Genomic DNA, 26,132 nt, shown 5'->3' with positions numbered 1-26,132 from the left:
AAACCAAAACAACATTCACACTAAAATGTGATATTCCATAATCCGCACCATACATTGAACATAAATCCATTGACAAGACAGAGATTTATTATTTTTTTTTTCCCTTCATGGACAAATAGCACCAAGAAATTGACCTAAATAACCAATCACCTTTCTTTTCATACATACATTTATACATCCAAGTTGATGATTAACAAAGCATCTAACCCATATAATTATTGGCACTATTTGCCTTAGATTATTATTCCATAAATTAAAAGTTAAACCTTTTAAACGTACCAATTAAAACTGTAGTATGTAACAAGTGGTAAAGCAAAACCAGGGGTTTAATCAAAAACCCACAAAAATGGTTTTTTAATTCAGTTTGAGCCTATTGTTTTTTACGTGTCACCTGTTAAAGAAACCAGCTCACAGTAATACACTCTCAATTAATTTTTATTTTTATTACAGAAAATCGAAAATTAAGGACACCCACTTTTATTATAAATGCCCATCAAATTTGGGTACATTGACATATATTCGGTGATCCTCAAAAACAATTACTGTTGATTTCTTGTAGAAAATTCTATTGATTTCTAGCCAAAAAAAAAGGTTGATTTCTTGGAGAAAAATTAAGTCCCCTGTTTTTTTATATAAATACAGAAAAGGTTGATTTTTCATTAAGAAGTGTAACAAATTATCAATTTCTGAAAGATGTCGAACACTGTTGGTCAAGTTATTCGTTGCAAAGGTATGATCAGAAATTCAGAATGATTTATTTACTGCATTAATTCATGGGTGTTAGTTAAATTTCCATTTTATAACTTCATTTTTTTTATAATTAAGATCAAAGTTTATGTTTCATTCAATATTGGAATTTTGTTTGGGAATTTTGCTAGTCAGTGTTTTTATTTTTGGGTGGATATTGTGATGAAATGTTTAATTACAAGATACTACAATTGATTATTTGAAGAGATCATGGGTTACAAGGAAATAAGGAATTACAATTGATAATGAAACATTAGTGACTTTAGTGAGGTTATTTAATAGTGGGAAATTATGAGCTTTGATTTACAACTAATATTAAATTCAATTCAAAAAGAAACAAGTCAATTTATGTGTTGAATATATACTTTGCATATTAGAATTATATCCTTAAAAGATAAATGTGACCTTGGATGATAAAAATTATAGGCTTATATGTATGTATTTGTAGTGATAAAAGCTACTCCCTACAGTCCCCCGTCTCTAAAAGTTCTTCCTGACTCGTTTTTGTTGGACAAACACTATTTAAACCGGACAGGAAGAACTTTTCGTGACAGAAGAGGTATATTGGAAAAAAAAAATAATAATTTAATGGTAATTTTGTATGAAAAATGCAGCTGCTGTAGCATGGGAAGCAGGAAAGCCCTTGGTGATAGAGGAAGTGGAGGTTGCACCTCCACAAAAAATGGAGGTTCGAGTGAAGATCCTCTTCACTTCGCTTTGTCACACTGATGTCTACTTCTGGGAGGCCAAGGTATAACTTGTTTGTTATGAAATGTTTTACTTATTGTTTTGAATGTGTGTACTTCAATGTAATCTTACTCATATGATCTATTCTTTTATTGATTGTTTAGGGGCAAACACCGGTTTTTCCTCGAATTCTCGGTCATGAAGCAGGAGGGTATGCAAAAATCCTATGAAGTTTTTTTGGTTACATACTTAATTTTGTGTTTGTGTTTAATTTCAAAATGGAATGGTTGGATAGTTGAAGTAATTACCAGTTTAATTTTGTGTTTTAGTGTGTAATTTTGTGTTTTAGTGATTTTGAATTGTTCATATTATGCCTGATTTCTCTGCTAAGTAGTAAAGGAAATTATGATTAGATCATTTGTAAGTTATTATAGATTGACCAATTAGTTGTAAGTGTATATTCTCTTTTTGAAATTAGTTGTCAAATTGTCACAACCTCTTATAATCAAGGCCGAAATAAGATTATAACATGATTTTCTTGGGAATTATTAAAAGAATTTTAATAATCATTTTGAAGTATGGTAAATTATTTATCAGTATTTATGCAGAATTGATGTTACTAACTAGTCATTGATTATTGTGATTTATGTGCATTTGATTATGTAGAATTGTGGAAAGTGTTGGAGAGGGTGTGACAGAGCTTAAGCCAGGAGACCATGTCCTGCCTATCTTTACTGGTGAGTGCAAGGAATGTGCACACTGCAAATCTGAGGAGAGTAACATGTGTGATCTCCTGAGGATCAACACCGAGAGGGGTGTGATGCTTAACGACGGGAAATCGAGGTTCTCAATCAAAGGACAACCCATTTTCCACTTCGTTGGAACATCCACATTTAGTGAATACACTGTGCTTCATGTTGGCTGTCTTGCCAAGATCAACCCTGAAGCGCCCCTTGACAAAGTCTGTGTTCTCAGCTGTGGAATCTCCACAGGTACTACATTAAAATCCGAATTCATTACTCTTGAGTCTTGACACAGTACACTGATGAAGCTTAATTTGTGATTGACTTGTTGTTTTCTGGGGCTTTCTATACAGGTTTTGGCGCGACTGTGAATGTTGCTAAACCAAAGAAGGGTCACACAGTTGCTGTTTTCGGCCTAGGAGCCGTTGGCCTTGCGGTTGGTGCCTCGTCTTTTGTACATTATGTGCTTATTTCTATCTATACAACTTAGTGAAATTCACTGATTTCTTGATGATTTAGGCTGCTGAGGGCGCCAGAGTTTCTGGTGCATCAAGGATCATAGGTGTGGATCTGGTATCTAGCAGGTTTGAAGCAGGTAAACCATTTTTACCATCCTTGATAATTTACATGTATAGAATTCTAGAATTTGTTCTAGTAAATTAAATTTGATGATTTTACTGCTGTTAACAGCAAAGAAATTCGGTGTGACTGATTTTGTGAACCCGAAAGACCATGACAAACCAGTTCAAGAGGTTTAATCTTACTCCCTACTCCTGAATGACTACATAAAATGACCTTTTTGCTACTGTAATTTACTGATTCATGTTCTAATGCTTCTTTCATTAGGTAATTGCTGAGATGACTAATGGAGGTGTGGACAGAAGTGTCGAATGCACTGGAAATATTCAAGCAATGATTTCTGCTTTTGAATGTGTTCATGATGTATGTTCTCAACAGTCCAAATCTTCGACCCCTTGAATCCCTCCTGCTTCTCCTTTACTCTTTTAGATGCAAACTGATTTAATTTATACGGATTTGATCGATTTCAGGGCTGGGGCGTTGCTGTTCTTGTTGGCGTGCCCAACAAAGATGACGCGTTCAAGACTCATCCCATGAACTTCCTTAATGAGAGGACACTCAAGGGAACTTTCTTCGGTAACTATAAGCCTCGTACTGATATTCCAGGAGTCGTGGAGAAGTACATGAACAAGGTAAGAATTCCACTCATTCTTGCTATCTTTCCTAACAAATTCTCCTTTACGATTTTGCTCATAAGCATCTTATGAAATGATGCAGGAGCTTGAGCTGGATAAATTTATAACCCATGAAGTCGCTTTCAAGGACATCAACAAGGCTTTCGATCTCATGTTGAAGGGTGAAAGTATCAGGTGCATTATTCGCATGGATGCTTGAACTGTTAGATAGAGCTGGCTTAGAGTGTTGAAGAATGCAGGAATGAATAAAAGAATAAAATATCGTGTTTTCTTCTTTATTCTCTTTATGTATATGGATGGGTTTTCCCTTAGTGGTTCGACTGCGATTTGAGATTAGTGTTTAATCTTTCGTATACCAAAATGTTAAGAGTTTATGTTAATATAATTGCAGGAATGCAGGCTTTTGTGAATCTTAGTTCTTTACAGATTTAGTTCTTAAATTTCTGGCTTTTCCCGGTGAAATTTTTGTTTGTGTGCTTTTAAGGGATTCAATCAACCCATTACACTAAAAATATAACCTCATAAGCTAACTCTCCAATGTGCCAAGGGTCACTTTCTTAACCAATTAGACAAATGTTTATCGACTCCAAACCGTGTGAGTTGCCTTGTAGAATAGGCCATTGATTGATTCTGATTTGAGAAGAAAAAGGTTAGGAAGTTTTGAAAAACATCCAAAGTGAAGACATACTACGAAATAGAGAGCCTTCGCCGGTTCAGTTAAAATTGGCAAAATTCAATTACTGCAACTACCAGTCACCACGCGATGGCTAACTACAGCTTCAAACCAAGCCTGCGGTTTCTTTGAACTACATAACACGATTCAGACACATCTCTGGGATATTTAGTTGATAAAATGTTTTAAGGTCATCTTTGTATTTAAAACTTCTTAAATAATAAATGTTTGTTTAAAGTGTAATACAAAACATTACTGTAAGCTTTTGTGCAATGAAAGCTGGAATAAAGACATCGTAGAAAAGGTTGGATTTAAAGATACTGGAATGCAAAGGTAATTTTTGGATATAAAGGGATTGGCACAACTGGAATCACCAAGCCCCTCGTTTTATTCCAACACCCCCTTCGAAACTTTGTAATTTAAAATTATTGCGGCTAAGTCAAAAAACAGATACGAAACTACAAGTAGGGGAAAAAGACCTATAAATCGTCTCTATTAATCTATCTAAAATATACATTGTGCTTCATGGAACAAAATTTACATCATCCCGGAAAATCAAATAATTTGCATCAGGACTGTGCCAACTTTGCCAGAATACCCATATCCAATATCTTAACATCGAGTGATTCATCTACTTTTACAATTCCATCGGAACCATCCACCCCAATCAATTTACCTGTAAACCCTCGTTGTGCACCTCCCATAATCTTGATTTTGTCAGCTTTCCTTGGAGTAATCAAGTCAATCTCATTTGGCATGGCAGTTATCACCTCGCCATTGCCACTTGTTCCAAGTGCAACTCGGCAAGAACCATCCTGAGAGAATAATAAAGATGAGACAGATTCAAGGACACAGATATGAACATAATTATTCAAGTGCTTGCCGTGTAAACATTTGCGCACTCCTACAATTAGCAGACAAATATATGGACTTCCATGAAGCATTGTTTGCATGATGAGACACTATATTAACCATTCTTGGGATAATTTAACATACAAGAGAAGCCAACTAAATTACGACACCATTAGAAAAATTCTGAGATTGCAAAGCAATCATATTTAAACAAAAAAAAAGAACATACCGCTAGCACATCCTGCACAACTCCCACCATGGTATCATCACCTGACTTGACCACATTTACCAAAATGTCAGGCATGAGCCATAATCCTTCATTCTCACCACCTGCACATCAACATTACACGCAGGTAAAATTAATATAGGTTCAAAGATTCTCAATGCATCTAAGTTGAACAAACAGAAGGCTTCATATATAGCAGCAGATCACCTTCCATAAAAATATACCTAAAGCCCTATAGGCCAGATTCAAGTAGATCCCACCAAACACCCCAATTTTTTCACACAAGAACATCATGCTCATACTACATTTTCCATTAATATACTTGTACAACTTCACTTCATTGAAAATCAATACATACTATCCTGAAGCAAACAATTTATCATTTTATCCAAAGATGAGAAGCTTAAAATCCAAGTGATATGCTATAATGCTAAAAGCCCAGTTCAATTTAGTTGCAAATTAACAATAAATTTTTATTTTAAAAACTTGCATAATTCCAAGTCTCTGAACATTATATACGCGACAGATTACAGAACTATACAAGAAACCAATCCATACCACAACATGACGAGAGAGAGAGAGGGGAAAAGGAAAGATTGCCAGAGACCAACTTCTATTTCAATCAGACCACATTGTCAAAGTGAGCCTTTAAAAGAGCAGGCTTTCAAGCAAGAAATAGTGTAGGCAAAAAGAAAAGTACCAAAAGCAACCTAGCAGTTTGAGCTTGCCTACTTAAAAGAACTAAGATTCTCATATGATTCATATCTGGACCTGACGACCACTGGAAAACCACACTGAAAAAACCAGGATTTGCAGCCAAAACTTGAAAGACATTCATAGCTTATTTCTATCCTAACAATTAAAAGCAAAGGTGCTACAAGCCTACAACATGATTATCCAAACACCAGGCCAGGAAGTTATCTGAAACTATCAAAAATGATACACCCTAATATCCCCCAATTACATTATAGCAATCCATTGATAAATGAGGGTGGCTATAGATATTGAAACCTCTCCGGAGTGATAACCAAAATAGAATACTTAATCAGTGGAAGTAGCTAACCATACTTCAAAGCTATCACAACAGGATGTGAATAAATGCAAAAGAGAGAAGAATGTTGTATTGGATGAAGCTCAAAAGGGGGCACAAGAAAGAAATCAAACCTATTGTAGGAGACATCATATCAAGGCCACCACCACCAGGTGTCATCGGTTGCCCACCAGGAGTACCAGGTAGATACGACACAGAACTTGGTGTCAAGGGCCCACCAGGTGTTGACGGCAAATAAGGACTTGGAGCATTGGCTGGAATGAGAATACAAATCAGTTAAATATAAAAAGAAAAGGATCAAGAGACACCAACAATTCAAAAAAAATGGATAGATGACTTACGATAAGCTGAAGCACCATCTCTTGGGGTCGCAGGGTCAGTATAATTGCCACCAGGAGTTGGAGCCCAGCCTGAAGGAGTAAGGGCATCATATGTTCTCGAGGGGGGACTTCCAGGCTGAAGAGCATCAAGCACGTCAAGCACATTTCAAGAGAAAAAAATGCCTCGCTTTAAAACATTTAGAAATTAACCCATACCCGATACTGTGGACTTGTTCCCCAAGAAGCGGGATTTGCTTCCTCCCAGTCATCCCTGACATCACAAGATCCAGGAATCAGTCAAAAGAACAGATATCAGGAGATTTAAAACAAAAAGATACCTGGCAGGCTGGCATTCATAACCAAAACAATCAAAATTAACACTTTCTTTTGGCAATTTACTTAATAATCCATTTAATGTACTTTCATCATCCATTCATTTTTAGCAACTAATAATGTACATTCGCTTAATTAACCACAACAGCCTCTTAGACAATTTTTAGCATGGAAGGGTATTTCTATAGCTCAAGAAAAGCAACTTCCTCCATTCCTTTTATATTGCATCTTAACTCTTTAAGAAGTATCACAAATAACACAACATAACCATTTCAGGAAAATAAGAATCTCCTTTCACACTGCAAATACCAACATACCCTTCTTGATACTTGTTGCTTAATTAATACATGCAATTTGCCTATCTTACGAATTTCCACTTCCGAAAATCTTGTACACTTCCCCCATTGCAATATTACAGAAATGGAGTAAGTATAAAAGATCAACATAGCCTTTTCAAAAAATAAACCTTTTGCATTCTAGTCATATATCTACTAGAGATAATGTTCGACTGGGTTTCCAAGAAGAACAAAATCAAAGACAAAAGCATAACAACTGACCTCGCTGGACTCATTGGTGCATATGGGTTCCATGCACGACTCCGCATTGGTGTCCTCATACCATCATGGATGGGAGTAGCTAGAAAAAGACAGTAACCAAAGCATGTTAAGGAAACATGACTCATATTTCAGTCACATTGTTATAGCATGATATGCAAAGTTACAAAGACATTAAAAACCAACCTCGCGCTTCTCTCATAGGAGTCATGTGCGAATGCATTGGTGTGCGTGAAGGATGCATAGGAGTCTCACTTCCCATACCATATCGTGTTGGTTCCCTAAGATGAAAAAAGGGTAAGATACATGGCATATCACAGACAACAAATAATACAGTAGAAAAGAAAAGGCTATTACCGGTATGGTGTAGTAACCGTCACATTATCAGATATATAACTTCGCTCAACTGTTAAAAAAATAAATAAAATAAAATAAAATAAAATAAAATAAAATAAAGTTGAGCTATTAGCTTCATGGTGTAATAAACTAAGATGCCTGCCAATAATCACACAGTAACAAATACTTGCCTGTGACCTCTTTCATCTGAGATTCCAACTCAACTCGTACAGTTGTACCCTTAATGTCCTTCACACGTCCTCGGTAACCCTTGTAAGGCCCAAGACGTATTTTAATTGTAGTCCCTATGAGAGAATCATGCCCTCTGCCACCTCCTCTATTCCTTCCTCCAACTGCAACATGATCACAAGTTACAATGTATGTTATACCATTTTAATATTAAGGAAAAGTTGAGGGAAGAAGAAAAAATACATGCCAAGTTGGAAGAAAATCAAATGGTCACTTTTGAGGTCAATAACAAGTGCCAGGTTTAAGGAAAATCAAGCAAAGGGACTCACAATCTGATTGAGGACCCCTTGGTGGTAGTCTTCCAGGAGATTGTGGCATTCGTTGTGGAGTTCTCAAAATTGACAGCGGGTCACCCTGGAAATAAAGAATGATAAAAACACAAACGAATCAATGAGAATCTAATTTTGACCTGGACTTAGCAAATGCAGTAAAATGATACAGAATATATAAGTTAAGAACATTAAAAAACAGACAAAAACAGAATGAACATTGTGAAACAGAGGTAGTATTTGATTAAAAATGATAACCTAATGCTTCCTCTGTTACTAAACATAGTAATACATCTCTTTTCATGGTCTTCAATACAATACTTTGGCCACCAATATCATTAACTATATACTCGTTTAGTAAAGATTATGAAAGGTTTTGTAACAGAAGAGGTGTTTATAGAGTAGAGACATGGACATCTGCAATTGAAAGAGACTAAAAAATAACAAGGGAAATGCGAAAAATTTTGTGTACTCATGTAGCAAACTAAAACCCAAAAAAAAAAAACAAAAAAAACAAGATATTTATTTCCCAATAACGTGTAATCCCTCCCGTGTCCTCAATTAGAAAGCATAAAGATCCTTACTATTTTATTATCTCTGTGCCCTCTTGAGCCACCAACAACTAGACATGACTGAGACTTGGCACATATAAATCCAGCATGCTCAAGGTGATGACGATCATATATGAACAAAACTCCTCTAAATATGTGCTCAACAGGACCTTGTTTTCCCTGCAAGTTAAAAATATAATACAAATAAAAAAATTTATAAAAAAAATGATAATAAAACAAAACAAAAACCAATACTATGGTATCATAGAGGATATAGAGGAGTGCATAATTAAAGGCTAGGGGAGTGCAAAGGAATATATAGAAAGATGTATCACACCTTGCATGGCCCCTCAAGAACCCTGACAACATCCTTTACAGCTACAGGGTTCTTTGATCGATCTTGCGCAAACAACTTTTTATCAATTTTGGATCTTATCTCTCTCAACCTCACTAGCACAACCTCAGGGCGATCTGGAACCCCTTTGAGCACCTGAAATCAATATGACATATTCATACAAGAGATCAAAATATATTCACTTCAAACATTTGAGTCACAGACAATCACCTGGAAAGCTTCACTTTCTACTCGTATGATTACACCAAAGCTTGTATTGCTGCCCATGATCACATTAATGTTAATACACAAACAATATCACAACATTGTTAAGAATAAATAAATAAAATAGCTACAAGAAATAATAAATAGAGCAAAAAAGAGAGGACGAAGTGATAAGATAGCTGCTTACTCTAACAGCACAAGATCATGCAGCTCATAGTCTCCAATTTTTGTGACACCTGTTGTCACTTCGGAGCTTTCAACAACATGATCAGCAAAAACTCGAAGCTGGAAATAACCAAAAGTTACACAAAATAGCAAAAAATAAATAAATTAAATAAAATAAAGATATTAATTCAGGAATGACTTAAGGAAGAACAAGAGCCAATGTTGAAACAAGGCAAGAGAATTATACATGTTCTTTAGTTGTATCAGATATTATTATCAGCACATGGCCATCAACCTTCACAACCATACCAGTTGCACCTTCATGAGAGCCAGAAATAACCTTAACATGATTCCCTGGTTCAAAATACTTGCATAGATCTTTTTCATTAATCGCAAGTGTTTTCTGCAAAACCAAGAGAGCATGTAAGATGCATAGACAAAGTAATCCTTAAATATAATGGAGCATTTTAGAATTTAGAAGCAATTATGGTACCGGAAGGCCCTTCTCATTTGGTCTTATGTGTACATTGCCATCCTCGACTTTCTCAACCCATCCCTTCAAATTCTTAAGATCTCCCTTTACAATAATAACAGCATCACCTTTCATAAAATGCCCTTTCTTTCTATTTGCAAATAGGGTTGACAAACTGCCAATGTCACCATCACCTTCACCAGGATGTCGGAACTTCTCCAACTCATCAAAAGTGGGTTGTATGTTCTGAGTACTAATTGATTTTATGGATACAGATTTAATCAAGAATCCATCCTTAAACATCATTCCATTAATATTTTCATAGTAATCCCCTGTCATAGCATCCCTCCTTCGCTCAACACGTATGTGCAGATCCCTAAGAGCACCAATAAGCCCAAAAGCAAGAGTCAACGGCTAACCAGGAAGAAAATCCAGCTACAACCCCCCCGGGGGGGGGGCGAGGGGGGAGGAGAGAGAGAGAGAGAAAGAGTCAAGTCAATACCTAGCTTCCTCTATATTCATAAATCGAGGCGGAGGAACAAATGCTTTTTTCTTGGCAACATCTCTACCCTCCTGAAAATGGAACAGTAAGCAACTAGCATAATTCCAATTCACAAGCAGATCAAAAATACAAAATGAACCTAAGTAGAAGACAGTTAATGCAAACATCTAACAACCATCAATGTCTTTCAATATTGATGTTAAAAGAGAGGTAATGGCATAATACAGCGTATTAGTACATGAACTATAAGAATTTCCAGCATAATAAGTTACATACCAACTTATTAGCAAGAACTTGCAAATCTATCCGTGGAATCAACTTCACTGTTACTCTTTGCCGTACATTGTCCACATCCAAAACCTACAGAAACCCAGGATTAAGATTCAGACAAGGCAACACGATCATAAGGTCCAAACAAAAAGCACAATATACCTTTGCTAGATCTCCTTTATAGGTCCCAGTTTTCATCCTCACCCAGGTGTCCCTGGAGAGATCAATTGCTTTTGTTTCAACAGACAGAACATCGGTCATTTCTTTGATTGGGACCAGTGTTATTTTGCTAGGAAATATGTTGCGCATACCCTTGATGGCCTGAAAGCAGTAAAGAGTCTGAGAAATAGAAGTAACAAAATAAGTAAAAAATTTAATATACAAAAAAGTTATCTCTGCGTACCTCTCTAACATGGGCTTCTTTATCAGCCTCAACATATATAAAATTCTTTAGGTGATCAAGAGCTACAACAGAACGAATTTGCAACTCAGATCCTTTATCAATAAACTTTTGCATCAGACATACAGCAACCTCCCTTTCACGGCCAATCTGACATATTTGAAACAGAAAATAGCTCCGATGTCATACGAAAATGAAAGCAAAAAAAGATCTTATCATACAGACATGAAATCATGAATAGCCAATTTCATTAGGAAAGGTCAATCCTACCCCACATTTCACCATCCACAGCTTGGGATCCCGAACAGATGGCAAAAGGGCCTGCTGCTCCACATCTGTGGTCTCTTCATCATACTCTGCCTGACTAGACCGAGCATACCGTTCCTGTATTCTCCTCTCAAGATCTTCAACATCTTCTTCCTGCTCCTCTCTCGGCAGCAAAGGTCGCCGATGCATCCGTCTCTCATCTTCCTCGGCAATATCTGCTGTATTGTCTACAATAAAATCTGCACATACAGGTAATATAGAATAAGAACCACAAGAAATGATAGCCAAGGACCTGTTCAATTCAGTTGATTTTTACTAAACTAAAATTGTTTAACTGAATAACAGTGACTAAAGGTGTATTTCAGGTTGTTAGATCCTTGCTAATTAAGACTAATTTTTACCCCCTCAGAAAATCTCTGAATAAAACTAATTTAAATAAGGATTAAAATAGTTATAAATCACTCACTGTTGTTTCCTAAGTTCCCTTAAATACAAACTCCACCTCCAAATCAATTTTTTCCCCTCCTCGGAACAATCTGTTGCCTTTTGTTCTCTCCGTATCCAAGAAAAACTAATTTATTAGATTTGAACACACAACTCTCCTTATTCCTTAACATCTGTGCCATAAGAAAAATGAATAGATTTATAGGGATCATAGGGGATGGAGTATAACGTAATTGAAATTTACATATATAAGCTTGAATTATACTGATTAGAACCAGATTTCCTGAATGTGACTTTGATTAGAATTACAAAATTAGTTACTGAATTATCATTTATATGTTTAAAGAGACAAGGCCTAAGAAACAATACTAAGGAATACTTCTAATGTTTCACAATAGATGTAACATTTACAACCTTAAGGTCCAACTTAATAAATTTAACTACATTTACTCCTCCATTACAATTCCTTTTACAGAAATTGATACAACAGAAGATTTAGGAGCTAAAAATGGGTTGGTGAGAGTGGGGCCTAACTCAAAATAAAATTAGAAAAAGAGTTTTTTAATTTTTTTTTTAAAAAAATGGGACAAATAAATTGGGACACAACAAATAGGAAAATGGATTAAGCAAGGACAAATAGGGTAATATGAAAATAATATATTATCATATTATATGGGATTTTTAGGTTGGTCTCAATACAAATAATTGAAAATCAACCATTTTCTTCCTCTTATTTACAAATACATAATTGAAGACAATATTTATAAATTTTAACAATCTTTGCAAAATAACTTACTTTTTATGTTCCTTTAATACTGTCATGTTTGCCTTTTTTAAGAAATTTTACATATATTCTAGGAAACCAAATATCTTTGTTTACACTACGGATACTCGATACAACCTAAACTTACAATACTTGTCATTTTGGTTAAGAATTCTTGCAGTTACTAAAAATCACATGGACAAGTTTGTGATCATCTCTCTCTCTCACACTCTCTCTCTCTCTTTGTGCACTTTCCCCATGTTGCAAATTTAAAGAACAGAGGAAGTAAGAATATAGATTATAATTGCGGGATCATATTAAATTTTCCTAATGTGCCAGTGCATTTTCTAAATATCAACTACTTTACGATTGTACTAAAATGTAATTAATGATATCACTGGTCAAAGTTATACATTTGAGACCATGAAAAATAATATGTTGCGGTCAATGTGATGTAAAGGAAGAATAAAAGATATGGGCGAGCACCCATACAAAGATAGTTATGTGGCAAAGACATAAATATAGACATTTACATAGAAAGGCAGCTGAATATTTACCAAAAAAATCAGGCAAGGCACACATTAAAAGTGTCTGATGCCAGTGGGTCTGGCTCTCCTACAATTGAAACAATACAGAAGATGCCCATGTGCCCAAACAATTGCAAATTGTTTGTAATTTTTTTGCAATATTTTTAGAAAATAACCAATTGGGCACACAATTACAGTGACCAGGTAAGTATCAGTATAAAAAAAGCTCATGGCACAAGACAGATTGAACACCAAACTAAACTGAAAGCAAAAAACAAGTAACCAATAAGCACTTATTGCTAATAAATAGCATAATGAGCCTCTAAATAACCATCAATCTCTTATATCATACTACCTTTGAATCTGAAAGATCTTGACACTAGAATGTGTCCATAGTTAGAAGACTATAACCATTAGTTTTCACTATTACATATTTCAAAACATAGTCATGTGGGATTTTGTTTGATTTGTCTCGGTATTTATTTTTCAAATATCAATTTTTTTTTATAATTTTTAGTAATACAAAATTAGAGGTATTAATGGTCAAAGATTGCATTGGAGTCCGTGCAAATAGTGAGCATAAAGAACTTTCGAAAACAGAGGTAGTACATAATTATCAATAGTGTAAAGGTACGAGACATAGGTCAAACACTTAAACTAGAGTTAAAGAAAAACAATGTGACTAATTTTCCAGATAATTTGAAACAGTGAAAACTATCGTAGATGAAGTCCTCAAAGGGATAAGGTTTTGAGAACACTAGGTATTATGTTCAAAAGAGCACCACAAGGAGAACAGTGATATAAATTGTAGGATGCACACCAGCACAGAGACAAACAGTCAGGTAAGACACGGATGATGCTGTGCGCCAAGTCTTAGCTATTAAGCACTAATAAATGAGGCAGTAAGAAATAACTCAGGCAAAAGTCAATAACATTAAATCTTCACAGGAAAAACGCAGAGGTCATTTGAGCTATAAGCGTTTCCGAGAGTCATTTTAGGCAGAAATTGATCTTTAGTTTCGTTTTGACTACAAAGATTTAAGAACTGCAACTAGTAATGTTCTCGAAATACATTGCAATCCTGTAACCATTCCTTCGGGCTAGAGATACATGCTAACTTTGTCAACTTGAGAATGATGCATTCTAAAATTGTCAAATTAAGAATAAGCTCAATTAAAATCATTGCTGCAGTATACTATGCCACGCATATTTCTCACTCATATACAATCGAAGAACAAGAAATTAAATTAATTTCTCCTGTCTCCATTTAGTACTTCAGAATTAACCTTATTTCTATGCTATTTGTTCTTGAACACAGACAGCAAGAGACTGCTACGAGGTCACATTACACAAAGGATTCATAAATGTAGGATATCAGCTGTCATCGCAAAATTGTCATTGATGTTAATAAATGTCATCAAGCAAAAAATTAAACCACTATGTATCTTCCAAGCGAGCATAGGGATCCACCTCATCATAAAAAAAATCTAGTTACAAGATTCATACTCCATTACCCCGTATATCATAGAATCATCCTAGTGATTATATGCAAATCATATCTCCAAGTAGGTTCTTTAAGGACACTAGTACACTACATCGCAGAACTGCAAAATTCGTCCTGGTGCAGTTATTTGCAAAGAGAAGGAAACATGTGATTCGGAATACTTAATCGTACACAAGTAAAGGTAAGAACAGACTGTTCTTGTTAAACACGAGTACCCAAGATCGGATAAACCATATCATGAACTTCTAAAGATGTCATATTCAGAAAAATTACCAAAAATGATCACTGGACTTAATCGAACCAAACCAAAGCTCTTACTTTATCATCTTTTAATTGAACCAAACTAAGAACAATAAACCCATGATACCAGATCAAAAAATGCTGGAAAGCAAACTCAAATTGTCATTGCTCACACAAAATTACTCCATATTTTCTCACACCAAAATAACCCTCTTGACCCAGCTTCAATCAATTAAATCCTCAACTTTTCGGCTTTGGAGCATAACCGACAACGAGACAACACTAAACATCTCGCTCAATTCTCCTTAACTTCTCCATTTCAATCAAAATCATTGCATTACCAAAACCCACTACTTTAAGCAACCCAAATAAAAATCAATCCTACTAATCAAAAAAGAGCCAATTTCCACTAAACAAACTATTTCAGCTAAAATTAATCAAAAAAAACAATAATTAATTCACGAAAAAAAAAAAACTTAATTCATAATATCAAGAACAAAGTAAAGAAAAAAAGTACCATCTTCTCCATCCTCTTCTTCTTCATCCTCATCATCAACTTCCGCCGCAATATCATCAATAAACCCACCTCCACGGCTCTTCTTATGGCGGCGCGCGCGAGCATAAGCATCGTCGTCTTCTTCCTCCTCATCATCGTCTTCCTCCGCAACATCATCGATAAAATCCGATCTCCGACGCTTCTTTGAGCTTGCTTTAGCACCTCTTCCGCCGCCATATTCGTCGTCATCGTCTTCATCCTCGGGTTCTTCTTCGTACAGATCTTCGCCATACTCATCACCATCTTCGGGCTCCAAATCTTCGTCGTCTTCGTATTCGTCACCTCTAGGCATGATTGAATTTGCAAGATCGGTGAGAAAATTGGGGTGATTTGAAGGTGAATTTGGGGATTTTTAGGTTTGAATTCTAGGGTTTTCAGAGAAATGAAAGCCCTAAAGAAGGAGAGAGAAATATGAAAATTGATAAGAGAAGCGGGTAATTGTTTTGGATGAGTGATGAGTGTGGAAGACCCGTTCAAATTAAACGGGTCGGAAATTGGGTTGTTGGGGTTTTGCGGGTCGGTTTGAATCTATCTACAAAAAATTAAACCGACGAATATTGAGACCCGATTCGAGCTAAACCCGACCACAATTGACTTGGGATTTAGGCTACGTTCAATTCACATGATCTCATCTGATATGTTATGAAATTTTTTAATCTTACTAAACTAATTTGGTTTACAAAGTTACCAAAATATATGATACGAGTATTTCGTATAATAAAGACATGCCAAATGAGATGTCATTATATACATACTAATGTACTTTCCAAATATAGAGATTTCATAGTTTTTAAAATAACGAAATTAAGAACCTATGAAAGGTTTCGGCCTGATAGGGCCCTTCTCCTTACCAACCAAAAAAATTAAAATAACAAACTTAAGATAAAAATAAATACAGTTTAAATCCAAATGAGTAAGTAAACCACATACCAGTTTTATTAGCATGCGCAACACTGTATTCGAAGAAACTTTAAAGACAATGTGTTCCATCGACACTAATGAAAGAGAGGAAAAGGTCGCAGAGGCGAAATTAGTCTGGAAGGTGTTTGTGTTTCTCCATGAATAAAGATCTAAGAAAATAAGAGTGAAGTTAGACAACACATTGTGTGCAAACTCCGAAGCACTAAAAGAGTTCAGTGAAAGTTTGAGGTTTGAAGCTTTTTCGAGTTAAGAGGTATAGTTGGCTTAGGTGGCGAGTATTTTACAGCCATGTCATTAATATGGGGGGGAGAGAAGAGGAAAGGGAAGTTTACATTGTGGAATTTGCGAATAAAAAGATTAATGATCTAATACAATATTAAATTTCAAGTTGCCTCTTCAGGAATAGGGGAGTGTATACATGAACGGGTAGTTTGAATCGAAACCAATATCTGGTGTGTCGTGGTACGGGAGTTTGGGCTCAGAAACGTGCGACGCACTCTATCCTTTTGGCGGCAAGAACGCTAGCCTTGTGCGGAAGAGAGACTTGCGAGCACAAAGCAACACAAGCGGGCAATAGAATCTCAAGAGCACTCGCGTCTATCTGGGCGACGGAGAGTGGGTGGTCAGGGCTTGTGACGGTCGATACTTCAGGGTGGGCACAAGCGGGTACGAACCACGTGTCCTTAGCGCATCAAGTTGGGTTGGAGGGGGGAGCTATTATGCAAGTAAGACACAATATCTATAAAGGCCTAACAACAAACAAGCATAAGAGCAAGGCAACACTTGGTAGAAGGCTTTAAGATTTCATTAATCATTCGCCCTCTAAAGAGCTTGATGTAGTACATGCATAGAATCCCTAGTAAACGCTGCACTGACAGTAACAAAATAATTGGACCTATGGCCTAGAAAGCATAAACTAAACACTAGGAAAGCATCTAAAAGGCATCTAATACATCAAAAGGAGTTGGATTTTAACACGATGGCTCCCATTCCAAATGTATACAAATCAACCCCGACTCTAACTAGCTTTGGATTTGAATCTAAAATTACATAAGTTCCTACTTAGTTATTGATAATTAGTGTTAAGTAAAAGGAAAATACTATACATATAAGAAGCTAAAAGTGGAAACAAAACAAATGAGAATATAACATTAATTACACTGATTTGTGCGTGTTTTGTCATGCATTTTTAAATTATTATCAAATTAGGAAAGATATGAGATTAATTACACTAATTTACGCGTGATTTTTCATTTATTTCTTTTCATTTTTAAATTACTTGAATAACTATAACACCCCTGATTTTTTGAATTTCCATACAAATTACCTTTATATTTTCCCTAGTTTTTTGCCTTTTCTTTTTTAATTAATGTTGCGTATATTTATCATAATATATTTTTTTCTATGTACTTTATAGATTTTTGTGTACTTTTACACACTCCTAAGAGTAACTTTAACGGTTGTAACTAAGGATTTGCTTGCAATTTTCAAAAGTCTACTAGCTTGACTGAAGCTTAAAAATACAATTAGCTTGGCTCAAGAAAAAAGTTTTCAAAATTTTGGAGTTTTTTATATTAAAATTATTAAATTTATATAGTTAATTGGAAAGTCAAGTTTATATAATTAGCAAGCTAGTAACTAACCATTGGGGCATAAAATAGCTATTCCAAGCTACACTTGAGATTTTACACTATTCATCTATCATCCTTCACTAAGTTTTTTACTAATATATAATATATAAATATGATAATATAGTATGTTTTTGGATTCGTCATATTGTCTACTTGTATAAAATTAAATAATTTTTTTCACTAATTTCTAATTAAGTATATTGATGGTCAAAGCAGTGTTTTGGTAAATGCAAACTCAACTATAGCTTAAAAAAAAAAACACAGAGGGAGTACAAACGAGATTAGTTTGAAATCATATGTGACATTACAAGCTAATTTAACACTTATAAAAGGGATAAGAAGGGAGGATAAAGATAGGGGATTGATAGGTGGAACAAGGATAAATAATTTTTATCTCTGGTAAGTAATTAAAAATGGGAAACAAATTAGGGATAAGTAATGAATTTATAAAAATACCCTTTTTAACTTCTACCCTTTCTCCTTAACCTTTCAGTTTTATTAAGGGTAATTTGGTCTTTTCAACACATTTTTTTTTTATCCCTTCTCCCAAATACCACCTGCCTTAGTTATAGAAATGGAGAGATAAGTGGGTGTTTTTATCCTTATCTGTAACCCCCTTCTAATCCCCATCCCTCTAAACAAACACTACTTTTATTCAATGCCTATATTTTATCCTTATTCCACCCCTTTTATTCCCCTAAATAAACACCCTCATAGATACCATTGAAGATGCACTAATTAGATCTTATTTTGAACTTGTTATGAGATGAATAGACTCGTAATAATGATCGGTGAAATTTTAAAGGAAGAGAAGAGATAATATGATGAACAACAAAAATCCTAATATTCCACGTGTCAGGTCAGCAACGTTGGAATATAAGACTTGGGTTTTGTTCACTCAACTTTCTATCCCTATGTTCACAACAATCAGGTACACAGACTACACACAACCAATAAGAAATAAGAACACTTCAATTTTCAACAGAATTCTCAAGTGAAAAAGTACAACACACAAATTTTCCAGATAACACTTAGAGTATTAACACCATATACCTTGTTTCAAAAAAGAAAAATTAACACCATATACCTGGCATTACAAATACATAATTATTCTGAGTTCTTGCTACCTATTCCTGTAATACTACTAGAGGAAAAGATGGTATCAACTATGTGCAGTAGCTCTTCTTGTTTAGCCTGGGATATATATCTGCCAAAACACAATCGAAATCAGAATCGACGAATCCGGAATGAGCTTGTTCAGTCATCATTTACTCCAGCAGAAACATCAGACAGTGACAGAGCTGATCAGGAGAGGCTTTCTTCAGGAGTATTGAAGAGAAGATCACTGGTTCTGCAGTCTGGGGTTGTTCCTCTGGTTACTTCTATCACAGCTTTAGGATTTCCAGCACCGGGTTCGGCTGTTGTCAAACAAGGGCCTCTTGCTGGCAGAGTACCTGGATTGTCTGAGCCAAATGAAGAAGGTTAAATTACTTATCTGGGTATTTTAGATTTCATTTCTTATTGTTTTTGCTTGTATTTTTTACTTGAGAAACATATTTTCTGCTGCTCATCACCTGACATCTAATTGGGGAATTTTTCTCATGGGAAAATATGAGCAAAATTGCATAACCAGTATATTCTCTAAGTGTCTACATAGCGTAAACAAAAGCTGGTTTCCTGATAATTTATGAGATGCATTCTTTCAGATGAGAAATCGGTAGACTGATATTGAAAAGAAAGACCTTGAATAAGATACAATAACCTTCTGATAAATTTCCTTTTCATAGCCTCGTTAATGAGGAGAAAAGTTTCAGGATAGGAAATGAGCATAGGGTATCTGCACAGTGCATACTGCCCAATCACTTAGATTACTTGTAATTAGGTATTATATTTAGGTCTTGCAAACATATTTTATTGGGGATAAGCATACAATAAATATCAAGCATAATAGCAGTTGAGAGCGTATTACCTAATATGATATATCAGACAAGGCAGGCTCTGCTTCTGAGTTAGCTTCAATAACTCAAAAGCATAAAGTGATAGGTTGATAAAAGGAACCTTGAACAACAGAAGTTTGCATAAATGTAACCGTCACCCAAGAGAAGCTTTAGTGAATGTGATAATAAGCTTATCGATGAACTGCAATAAGGAACTTACAGTCATGGAAAAGTAATACAAAAAAAGAAAGGAAAATAAGTTTTAGAGCTTCCACAAAGGATCTAACAGAAGATTAGTTATTAAGTTAGGGGTAATTTATTCAGTTGAAAATCACAGATGAACCAAAAAATTGACAAATGTGGCAAGATTCTCGATACGCCTTTTGAAATATCCTCAATATCTTTGGTGTAAATTGGAGAAGCTACCAAGTAATTCATAAGTATTTTTGGACTGGGACAATACCAAATGACAAGCTCACAAAGTTGGGCAAGTCAACCAATGCATTCTGGCAAGGATCTCCAATTATAAAGAAAATAAATAGATAACTCTTGAAGTGCTGCAACTCTGTAAGACAGTCAAGGCCCCTAGGAAGTATCTCCAATTTTGAGATGCTCATCAATTTCTACTTTTAAATGTCATGCTACTAGTATATTTCTCTCATCAGTCCCCAACATCACCATCATCAATCATGTGCTTCAAAGTCAGCTCTTCAACATGCTCAATTTCTAAATTTTCAAAAACTAACAGACTCTGCAATGCAGAAGAATTGTCTTTCAATAAGCCACATTCGCATATTTGAAGTCACAGGAGAGGGTCAGACATTTCACAACCAAACTGATCAATTCTTGGCATTTTTTATACATAGTTAATGACTCTAGGATGACTAGTCGAGTACATTAATCGAAAGAAAATCAGGTCCATGAAAAGATCATGTAACAACTTCAGAATATAGTCAATATACTGGTCATGCACTACTTTTGGTAACTGCAAAAGTTTGTTAGTTTGAAGATCAAGTTTCTCATTGAACTCTAAGGGCCTTCTGTGGGATCCAAAGACTATGCTGTGGGGCATGTTTTTGCAGATTTGTAATATTAAACCAATGAACAATAAATACCCTGCATATGCAAAAAAGAGTGTCTAGCTTAGTAATGCGGGTATAATAAAGCTATATCTCTTCTCCTAGTTTAAGCTTGTAGATTGTAAGTGGGCTTCCTAAGGGGTGTACCCGACTGCTGTAGCAAAACAAACTCTTTGCAGCAGAGAAGACAATACATATTCTAGTCCTTGAAGATAATATTATTGAAAAGTCACTAAGTTGGTGTTCATAGCACTTACATAATTCATGTGTCTAATAAACTCATGAGGTATGAAGTATGGCTTTATGATGGGTAAAAGTGTAAAACCCATACCTCTTGTTTGTTTAAGAAAATTACAATTTTCAAACCCATGAGGTATGGGGCTTAAAATCCCAAGAGGGGAGGTGGGCATGGTCATACCATGTCTTTGGGTATCGAATAAAAGAAAAATGTTCATTCTTAGCAAAACCAAACACATAATATCAAGTATTAACTTCCAACCTCATACCGCCTAGATTTCATTCTTAGTTCCAAACTTATACTACTGTGAGAACTGAGAACCAAAAGCCCTTAGTAACGCTACTATAATAATTCTAACCTTGTTTAAAGTAATACTATAGACTATGGACATTAAGAAAAAAGGTAACATCTTAAAGTTCTCAATTTAAGGCAGTGAACCTTTCAAAATCTTAATTGTGATAGAATTGATTTCATATTCACATTAACCAAAAAGCAACACAATTTCTATAATTCCTAACTCCTGAGCTATTTCATTCCTCCCCTGTCATCCCTTTGATTTGTGGCTTGTTCATAAGATGCTAATAAGTCATATAATGCTCAGACAGGTTGGAGAACATACCAGAGACCAGATGAAAAGTCTGGAGGCCACGGTGTTGGATGGAGTCCAATAATACCTTACCTTTTCAAAGTCCCTGGAGATTGGGATGAGGTAAAGAATTCCAACCAGTTTCACAAGGACTTTGCTTGTTTTGACTGTAACTTAGACATTCAACACAACTGTATGTACACAAATTATTTTCAAAAAACATGAAGACTAGCTCTCCTGAAGTTGTTTCATGATCCCATATTGCAGGTTCCTGTCTCTATTGCAGATCTAGGCGGCACAGAAATTGATCTTAGATTTGTAAGCCCCAAGCAAGGCCGCTTGTTTGTCGTTGTTGCTCCAGTCCGTAGATTTGCAGACGGTGAGTACCCCGGCACAATGGCATTGTTCTGTAAATTATCAGCATAAGCAGAATGCAACTTTTGCTGAAGACTAAATAAACCAACTGATTTTTTTTTTTAGAAGAAAAATGACTGGATTTCTGTCTAAGTAGCTTTGCATCTATATGTTGGTATTAATGAGTATGTGTCAGTTTTAAGAATTCATACACTTTGTATGAGTAACATGATTCAATGTGGCTACTTTATGTGCATAGAACTCGGGGACAATACTACAATTGAAGAAATTGGAACACCTGAGAAGGTGATTAGTGCCTTTGGACCAGAAGTGATAGGAGAGAATGTAGAAGGGAGGGTGTTAAGCACGAATGTGGCGGAGCATTCAGGAAGAAGATATTACCAGTTTGAATTGGAGCCACCTCACATCTTTATCACAGCTACTGCAGCTGGAAATCGGCTCTATCTATTCTGTGTTACTGGAAATGGTAGGCAACTAATGTTGGTGGACAGTTATTTCATACTCCGTAATTTTTAGGGAGCAGATAAACATTCTAATTCCATATGTTCCTGCCATGTTTACAGGTCTTCAATGGAAGAGGAATTACCAGGATCTGAAACAAATCGCTGAGTCTTTCCGTGTTGTTTGAATTGGCTAATGGCTAAACCAAGGAATCCAAGAATAGGAGAGCAATCTTCCATTATTATTCTGCAAACCTGCAGTCAGCTAAACATATTGTAAAATAGACATACACAGTCAAGTCACAAGTTTAGACATTGTAAGGACCCTCTCAAGTGCAGAATGTTTGTCTGGATCATTGGCCTCATCTGACAGGCAGTTCCTTGATTATATCAGGGTGAACAATGATAAACTACTCAGTTGCAAAAGCCTGTATTTACCCTTCAAGAGATTCGATAGAAAGATCATTTTTGCCCCTATAATCAATGTAGTATAGACAGATGACAGGACTCGCAAGTTAAAAGTTGCTGTTTCTAGTTTCTACTGCCAAACATGCATGAACTAGACGCAGAAGTCTTTTCTATTCCTTTGTCAATCATGGCTGTCCTTATTTCCTCGGCCTTATCCCATCGGTCAGAACCAGCATAAATATTTGATAGGAGAACATAATGTGAACCATTTCTAGAATCCATGTGAACAATATCTTCGAGTGCCTCCTCAGCCAAAGTGGCCTCTGAATGCACTCGACAAGCTCCAAGCAGAGTTCCCCAAATTGTATCATTTGGTCTCATTGGCATGCTCTTGACCAGATTAAATGCTTCTTTTAACCTCCCCCCTCTTCCCAACAGATCGATAATGCAACCATAGTGCTTAACACCTGCTTTTACTCCGTACTTTTCCATCTTCGAAAATATGTTTAACCCTTCTTGCACCAGTCCTCCATGAGCACAAGCTGAAAGAACAGAAAGAAAAGATATCTCATCCGGCTTCACACTTTCAGTTTCCATCTGATAAAAGAATTCAACAGCCTCCTGACATTGTCCATGAACAGCAAACCCAGTGATCATAGAATTCCAACAAGTCCCATTCCTTTGACGCATCCCTTCAAAAATCGACCTTGCAGTATTCAAATCTCCACATTTTGCATACATGTCCACCAAACCATTAAGCACAAACTGATTAAACTTAATCCCCTTCTCACAAATACTCGAATGGACCTCTTTACCGACATCTAAACAACCCAACTGCGAACAAGCAGATAAAACACTTGTTACAGTCACTTCATCAGGCTCAAACCCATCCACTTGCATTTCACGGTATGCATCAATAGCATCCTCACAAAATCCATTTCGCGCCAAACCAGACACCAATGAATTCCAAATCACCAAATTCCTAACAGGAGTTCTATAAAACATGTCCTTAGCCTCCTCAACTTCACCTATCTTACAATACCCATTTATCATCACTGACCAAACAAAACAGTTTCTTTTCGGCATAACCTCAAAAACTTCTCTTGCAGCCTCCATCATCCCATTCCTAGCATACCCATCAACCATTACAGTCCAAGTAACAACAGTCCTCATCTCTACATCCACCTGATCAAACAACTCCCTAGCCATCGCCGTATCCCCAATCACCGCGAACCCACGAATCATCTCATTCCATGTAACAACTGTCCTCTCCGGCATAGCTTCAAACAATGACAGTGCAGACACAGTATCCCCACCAATCAAATACCCAGCTATCATTGCATTCCAAGTGATCACATTTCTCTGAGGCATATTATCAAACACCTTACATGCATCAACAATTTCCCCACATTTTGCGTACATACCCAACAATGAAGTTCCAACCATAACATCAAAATCTACTCCATACTTTACTGATTCAGCATGTAAAGATTTCCCATGATTTTTCAATGATAACGAAGAACATGCTTTGAAAATTAAAGGGATTACTTCTAAATTGCATACATTTTGGCGTCGAAATTGGGAATAGAGAAGAAGGGCATTTCTTGGTGATTTTTGTGCAAGGAGATCTCTTATTACATGAAGCAAATTTGTGGGGTTTGACATTATGTGCACAATTGGTTCTAGTTGGAAAAGTTTAGTTTCAGTTTTAAACTTGGCTTGTATTTGATGTTTGTAATCAAATTGCTAAATTATGCTATGAGTCCAATTTTTTCTTACCATAGTGAATTCGCCTTAGTGATGATGTAAACGAGATTTGATCTTATGTATTAAGTACCAACTCTTAAGACTTTAACCAACTAAACTAGTTGATCATATACTGCAATTAGTCTAAGGTGTACCCTTGCAACAACGTAAAAAAAAAATCAACACTACGCTTTACAAAATGAACATTTAGTAAAATAATATGAACATTTAGTAAAAAAAATACGAACATGAAAAAAAATGAACATTAAATAATAAAAAATGAACATGTAAAAAAAATAAACATTTAATACTTATAATGCATATGTTTCATAATCATATTATTTTTTATTTCTTTAAATTTTTATGTTCATAATTAAATGCATTATATTCATAATAATATTTTATATGTTCATAGATAATTTCAAATATTCATAATGTAAATATGTAGTGTTGTTCATGAAATATTAATTAAATTTGCTTATGCATATGTTGTCTTTCTTAAATGTTTATGTTCATTTTTTTTTACGTATATGTTCACCTTTTAAATGCTTATATTCACTTTAAGAAAATCAATGCTTACGTTCATATTTTGAAATGTTATGTTCACTTTCTGAAATGCATAAGTTCATATTTGTTATGCCTATGTTCACTTTCTGAAAAGCTAATGTTCACATTTAAGAGAATCTATGCATATGTTTATATTTTGCATGATTATGTTCATTGATTAAAAAAAATGCAGAAAATCAGATAAAATTCAATTCGTTAGAATTAAGAAAATCATATAGTGCCTCCTTAAACATTTAGTTGCAACTATGGAATATTTTATGTCTCTCATATAATACCCCAAAGTTGCAACTAAATGTTAACGAAGATAGTATAACCTAATCAATCGAAGTTAACCACAACGTCACCACATAAGAAATCGAAAATCACACATTTGTATGCCTATATTCACTTTCTGAAAAGCTAATGTTCATATTTTTTACACACCTATGTTCACTTTCTGAAAAGCTAATGTTCATATTATGCTGTTGTTACACCTATTTCTAGGTGCATGAGTATGCACCTAAGAATATGCGCATATCCTGTAGTGTACTACGTAGATTAATGACCAAATAATACATGAGAACATACTTTAAGCTGAATAAAAATCTGCCTTATATTTTTTTTTTTTGGCCAATTTCGATCTAGGCTAGCCCAACCTAATAATATGGGGCTAAGGTTGTTAAGTCCAAAATCAACCCAAACCTTATTGCTAATGCAAATTGTTAGGGCCCAATTTATTATACTTCATTTA

The 26,132-nt window shown here is 35.4% G+C and overlaps 4 protein-coding genes across 4 annotated transcripts; 2 read left to right on the top strand and 2 right to left on the bottom strand.

The window, feature by feature from the left end:
- Nucleotides 1-580: 580 nt before the first annotated feature.
- LOC145614292 (alcohol dehydrogenase 1-like) lies at nt 581-3,610 on the top strand. The gene is made up of 10 exons (XM_081669320.1): nt 581-730; nt 1,362-1,498; nt 1,599-1,645; nt 2,101-2,426; nt 2,531-2,613; nt 2,697-2,772; nt 2,868-2,929; nt 3,024-3,119; nt 3,227-3,388; nt 3,474-3,610. The coding sequence occupies exons 1-10, from the start codon at nt 694-696 to the stop codon at nt 3,588-3,590; spliced, it is 1,143 nt and encodes a 380-aa protein (XP_081525446.1). The 5' UTR covers nt 581-693; the 3' UTR covers nt 3,591-3,610.
- A 919-nt stretch (nt 3,611-4,529) lies between these two features.
- LOC145613327 (putative transcription elongation factor SPT5 homolog 1) lies at nt 4,530-15,899 on the bottom strand. Its single transcript, XM_081668413.1, has 22 exons — nt 15,436-15,899; nt 11,444-11,679; nt 11,177-11,323; nt 10,936-11,094; nt 10,780-10,863; nt 10,504-10,574; nt 10,023-10,377; nt 9,777-9,932; nt 9,552-9,649; nt 9,371-9,419; nt 9,143-9,295; nt 8,839-8,985; nt 8,255-8,339; nt 7,928-8,089; nt 7,758-7,806; nt 7,587-7,681; nt 7,404-7,482; nt 6,730-6,784; nt 6,535-6,649; nt 6,307-6,447; nt 5,146-5,246; nt 4,530-4,879 (listed from the first exon to the last, which is right to left on the bottom strand). Exons 1-22 carry the CDS (start codon nt 15,764-15,766, stop codon nt 4,634-4,636), a joined length of 3,114 nt encoding a protein of 1,037 aa, XP_081524539.1. The 5' UTR covers nt 15,767-15,899; the 3' UTR covers nt 4,530-4,633.
- Nucleotides 15,900-18,953: 3,054 nt separating this feature from the next.
- LOC145614980 (psbP domain-containing protein 4, chloroplastic-like) lies at nt 18,954-23,146 on the top strand. Its single transcript, XM_081670060.1, has 5 exons — nt 18,954-19,507; nt 21,886-21,989; nt 22,134-22,245; nt 22,480-22,707; nt 22,805-23,146. The coding sequence occupies exons 1-5, from the start codon at nt 19,183-19,185 to the stop codon at nt 22,867-22,869; spliced, it is 834 nt and encodes a 277-aa protein (XP_081526186.1). The 5' UTR covers nt 18,954-19,182; the 3' UTR covers nt 22,870-23,146.
- LOC145614979 (pentatricopeptide repeat-containing protein At3g21470-like) lies at nt 23,098-24,578 on the bottom strand. The gene has a single exon (XM_081670058.1). It carries the CDS (start codon nt 24,533-24,535, stop codon nt 23,213-23,215), a length of 1,323 nt encoding a protein of 440 aa, XP_081526184.1. The 5' UTR covers nt 24,536-24,578; the 3' UTR covers nt 23,098-23,212.
- Nucleotides 24,579-26,132: the final 1,554 nt, after the last annotated feature.

Source organism: Chenopodium album, chromosome 25 (assembly GCF_948465745.1).
Source record: "Chenopodium album chromosome 25, dcCheAlbu1.1, whole genome shotgun sequence".
Classification (NCBI taxonomy): domain Eukaryota; kingdom Viridiplantae; phylum Streptophyta; class Magnoliopsida; order Caryophyllales; family Amaranthaceae; genus Chenopodium; species Chenopodium album.
Note: the sequence above shows the minus strand (reverse complement) of the source record. Positions and strands in the feature narration are given on the sequence as shown.